Raw genomic sequence first — 5,053 nt, forward strand, 5'->3', positions numbered from 1 at the left:
TCAATAATTGTTTCATGAAAATTCAATCTTTTTTTAATTTCACTTTTTTGTTTTCTATGTCAAGGATCTCACCACCAAGGAAATTCTTCTTTTCGGTCAGAGTAAAGATGGCCTTTATGTCTTTTCCGCGTCTTTTGCCATAACTCTGCTGCAAGCTTTTTTGTCCACCAGCATGGCCATTTCTACTGATATTTAGCATTGTCGACTCGGTCACCCCAGTTCCCATATTTTGATTCTCTTAGTGTCCAATAAATTGGGGAAGCATAAAGATTGGTGATAAATTCCTAACAATGTCTTGTCCTTTTTATCATCAATATCCTTAGCTATGATTTGCTCCAATTCCTCACAGTTTGATATCGTTAGATAATTCAGCTGAACAAGACTAGCAATCATATTGTCTGTAAATATATATGTGTCAGTCTCTTACACTCATTCACAACCAAAGTAGTCAAATTGCTCGGCACGAGACCCTTCCATATACACCTCATGTCAGGCAATAAGTTCAAGTGTAATTTTTCCAAACTCAAGAGTGAAAGTTCATGCCCACCTCTTATATTAGTTACCAAACTCCTAACCTGCATTAAATCTTGTACTCCTTCACAGTTTCTAATATATATTTCTTTTGAATTTATAAACACCTGCATCAGAAGAAAACAAGGGTACCAATTTGTTAGAAGTAATTCCTAGTAATTATTGTGAACTTTTGGAACTAAAAGAGAGGCAAGAAATCAAGTCAAATTAGCAGCACCTCTGATTGAGCACCCATTGAACCATTTGATGTAGTAGCATGTTTTGTGATCAGCTTTGGGCATTGACGCATCTCCAACTTCTCCGAACGAGGGAATAAGAAATCATAACATCTGGGAATGGAGCACGCAATACTTGGTAATTGTTGAAGTGACAACTCCTGCAGATTAGGGAACACCATCTCCTTCTCAACATTGACAGGCAAAGCATGATCATCCTGCCCAAATACTCCCAATAATTGAGAGGATTCTCTTATTTCAAGTATTTGGAGCTTTGGGAGACCTGAAGCCATGGCTATTGGGAAGAGACTGTTCAACTTGTTGCATCTTTTGATTTTAAGTTGACGCAAATTGGGGAAGCATAAAGATTGGAGATCACTTCCTGACAATATCTGATCCTTTTCATCATCATTACCTTAGCAATGGTCTGCTCCAATTCCTCACACTTTGATATCTTTAGAACTTCCAGTTGAACTAGACTAGTAATCATGCTGTCTGTGAATACATATGTCAGTCTCCTACACTCTTTTACCTTCAAAATAGTCAATTTGCTCGGCATGAGACCCTCCCATATACACCTCATGTCAGGCAATAAGCTCAAGTGTAATGTTTCCAAACTCACGAGTGAAAGTCCATGCCCACCTCTTTTATTAGTTACCAAACGTCCAACTTGCAATAAATCTTGTACTCTTTCCATGTTTCCAATATATAATTCTCTCAAATTCATAAACCCCTGAATCAAAAGAAAACAAGGGTACCAATATGTTAGATTTAATTCCTAGTAATATTATTGTGCACTTTTGGAACTAAACGAGAGGCAAGAAATCAAGTCAAATCAGCAGCACTTGAGCACTCATTGAACCATTTGTTGTAGTAGTAAATTTTGTAGTCAGCTTTGGACATTCATTTCATAACAACTATTATTTTCTAACTTTTTAATCCCTGCATCAAGAGACAGAGAATGATATACTGAGACGACTACTTTTAAATTCAATGAATATCTAAAGTATTTAATAGCATTTATCAATTACTTTAGTTTTAGAAATTTGGTGGAAGAAAGAAGAAATTATCACAATGTATTGAAGTTGACAATTTAAATTAGAAAAGGAAAAAAATTAGTGTAGAAATATAAAGGATGTACTTGGAGCAGTGCCAACAAATTATCAAATTCTTTCGTGGCCATAGATTCTTAGATTTTACAAAGAAGGCAATTGGGCAGCAAAATTCTTTGGAACAAAGAAGCAGCAATTTGATCTGGAAAAAAAGAGACAATTATCTTAGCTGAGGGAAGTTGATGATGTCATCTATGGTGAGTGCATCTCCTTTTCCACTGTAAAATATTTGCTTTAAATTGCCAGCATCTCTAATCATTATCTGTTCCAGGTTCACAAGACTTGGAGACACACAGACAGGGAAGACATGTTCCCAGTTACCACATTCAGATATGAAGATAGTTTTTAATTTTGGGAAGCGAAGAGGCTCTGAAATTATTTCCCTTTCATCATCTTCTTCTCCGATAATATGCTTAAATTCACCGCAACTGAGTATCAGTAGTGTTTCTAGATGAAAAAGACTTTGAGCGAGGGACGGTGTGAAGATAAATGTCAGTTTATGAAGAGACCACAACTCCAGATGAATAAGACTTTTAAGGCTGACATGTTTGGTGGGCCCCTTCCATATACATTTGAGCTCAGGTAACCATTGCAGATGTAACCTTGTTAAAGATGACAGCAGCGGCAGCTCCTTCTCGTTAATTCCTTCATCAGCCACACCCAATTCAAATACCTCTTCCAATGATTGGCAGTCTTCAATTTCCCTCTCCTTAGATTTTTCAAAGCTTGCTGCCATTTTGCGGGAAACAAAGTGCGAATATCCCCACATCCATTCACTTCTACATGTTCTAATTTTTTTAACAATTGCTCAAATGTCTTTGCATTTACGGATGAGGCGCTTGTCTTATCCAAATATAATACTGTCAAGGTTGGGTATATTTGTTCGTTTACTTTCTCACTAATATAAAATCCTTAGTTTCATCCTTACAAGCTGTTAAGAACAACGTATGGCTTCGTTACCTTCATTAATTTCCTCTTATTTCATTGTCTTTTTAACAAATCCATCCAAGTTAGTACAAACAAATATTTTTGATACTAAAATTATACTATCATAAAGGCTATATATGCATATTATCATAGTAATGGTCACATCATTGTTTTGACATCGTTATGAATTCTAAACTAAAATTTATTTTATGAAGGTCATCCCCTCCATTATACATCACAATATTGTTATTATCATAATTTATCTATTTTTTTCTCTTATCGGTCTCCATCACTCATCGAGATCTAACTACTTTCAGTCTTATATTTATACGGGAGTGTACAATTACCATCATTATTATTCCTACTAGTATTATTATTATTGACGCGGGGGGGCCACAACGTCGTCGTCGGCAACAAGGTTTTATCATGCCTCTTGAGGAGGTAGGGGTGTGTGTTTGGAAGAGCTTTTTGATATAATCATAAAATTATGATTAAGGTTCAGGAGTCGCCACCTAGTATTATGGTCACTAGGAACCTATAGTCTACGAGAGTCTTGAGTAAGGGACTAGTTGTGCAAGGGGAAGACGCATCACCTCTAGTGCACCCTACCTAAGGTAAGTTGCATTGTTGTTTGATTGTTTTTCTATGTCGGGTTTTTATTCATTGATCTTTTCTAAGGTTCAAGGTAGACCTACCTTATCGGGTTTAATTCTAACCATTCTAAAGTCAAAATTTAGCATCATATTTTTACACCTTATATCTTTAATACCTGAAGATGTAATTTATTGTGTAATTTTACACCCCACATATATTAAAGTCTACATCTGGACCCTCAAAAAAGATTGGAAAAAGGTTTTTGACATTTTGATCAAACCCTAATGGATGACCATAAACTAGTTATGATATTTATTTTTCTTGGATTTTCAAAACATGAGAAAGATGTAATTTTTTTAATTAAAATATGATTGGAAAATTTTTAAGATTTAGCCGTATGTATGAAAAAAAAATTTCTTTCTTTTAAAAGGGGAAACTAATTTAAAAATTTTGAGTTTTTTTTTTAAAAACAATTTCGGAGATAACTGGGTATTTTAATATTGGGTTTGTATCTTACAGTGTAAAAATACAACTCAATATTAAGAATAATTAATAGAAAAACATGGAAGAAAATCATAAATTTTTTGAAAGGATTTTTAATTTTTTTTTGAAATTTTTGTTTGTTTAATATATAAATATATATAATATTATAATTAAATATTATAAAATATGTGGGTTGGGTTTGCCGTAGCCCAAGAATGATTGGGTTGGGCCGAAATCTTTTTTTTTTCTAGGGGTGGGCCAAATCAGCCTAGCCATTTTATCTGGGATGGGCCAAGTTCGGCCTGACCTAAAGCAAAGGTAATTATTTGCAGGACGTGAACAGTAGTTCACATCCTGCATGCAACCGAAATGGTTGCAAAAAATAGAGGTTGATGAAGGAGTGGCTCACTCAAAGCAGGAGTCTCGACGATGATCAGGAGGCTTAGTTGGTGGCTCGAGTGGCGTCACTACGAAGAATGGTGGCTGGAGTCATTCATGAGGGAGAGAAGAAGGATTTTACAGAAGTGAGAGAGAGAGGAAGAAACGACGGTTGTTCCAAGCGTTGAGGAGGCTAGCTGGCATTTGGGGTAGCTACTTGTGGTAGAGCTGGTGGCAGACAAGCTGGTGGTAACGTCCTTCTTCTCTCAGGCCTTGACGGTGGAGAGAGAGGGGGAGAGGGTAATTTTGTCTTCACTAGGAAAACATTTTGGCCCTTGATTCAACTGGGAAGGATCCCAACCGTTAGCTCAAAATAGGCATCATGAACTGTCAAATTTGATAGTTCAAGGCTGCCTGAGTTGGTCTCTTTGGGCTGGTGCCACGTCCGTTGTGGTTTTAATGAGCTAGTAAGGACCATATCGGGGCATATAGGGATGTCAGGTGATTAGTTTCATACAAGTTTTGCCAAATTTGGTGAAGGTTAGATACATTAAATACACCTGCAAAGTAGATAACCTGATTAGCTTTTCTGTGTAAAAAATGAAAAGATAATGAATAGTGACCAAACAAAACGTCGTCTTGTCTTTTTTTTTTTTAATGCAAAATGGCGCCGTTTAGGGTTATATTTGGGATTTTTGTCAAACATTAATGTATTCCTCCAGCTTTTAATTGTGTTCAATTGCACTCCTAATTGACCTTAAACTTTTGATTTAATGCAATTAAGCCCCTGTCGAATTACAATTTCAACCTCGG

At 36.0% G+C, this 5,053-nt stretch overlaps 1 protein-coding gene across 1 annotated transcript; it reads right to left on the reverse strand.

Moving 5' to 3' along the window:
* Window positions 1-429: 429 nt before the first annotated feature.
* Window positions 430-1,443, reverse strand: LOC127904493 (uncharacterized). The gene is made up of 4 exons (XM_052448453.1): window positions 1,162-1,443; window positions 749-964; window positions 576-638; window positions 430-483 (listed from the first exon to the last, which is right to left on the reverse strand). The coding sequence occupies exons 1-4, from the start codon at window positions 1,441-1,443 to the stop codon at window positions 430-432; spliced, it is 615 nt and encodes a 204-aa protein (XP_052304413.1).
* Between the last annotated feature and the right edge of the window lie 3,610 nt (window positions 1,444-5,053).

This window comes from Populus trichocarpa, chromosome 1 (assembly GCF_000002775.5).
Source record: "Populus trichocarpa isolate Nisqually-1 chromosome 1, P.trichocarpa_v4.1, whole genome shotgun sequence".
Taxonomy (NCBI): Eukaryota; Viridiplantae; Streptophyta; class Magnoliopsida; order Malpighiales; family Salicaceae; genus Populus; species Populus trichocarpa.

Coding starts and splice junctions, on each gene's coding strand:
- LOC127904493 (XM_052448453.1), bottom strand. CDS start 1,443: ATGGAAAGAGTACAAGATTTATTGCAAGTTGGACGTTTGGTAACTAAT. Junction 965..1,161: donor TGGAGCAGACCATTGCTAAG/GTAATGATGATG, acceptor GTATTTGGGCAG/GATGATCATGCTTTGCCTGT. Junction 484..575: donor GAGTACAAGATTTAATGCAG/GTTAGGAGTTTG, acceptor GCCTGACATGAG/GTGTATATGGAAGGGTCTCG.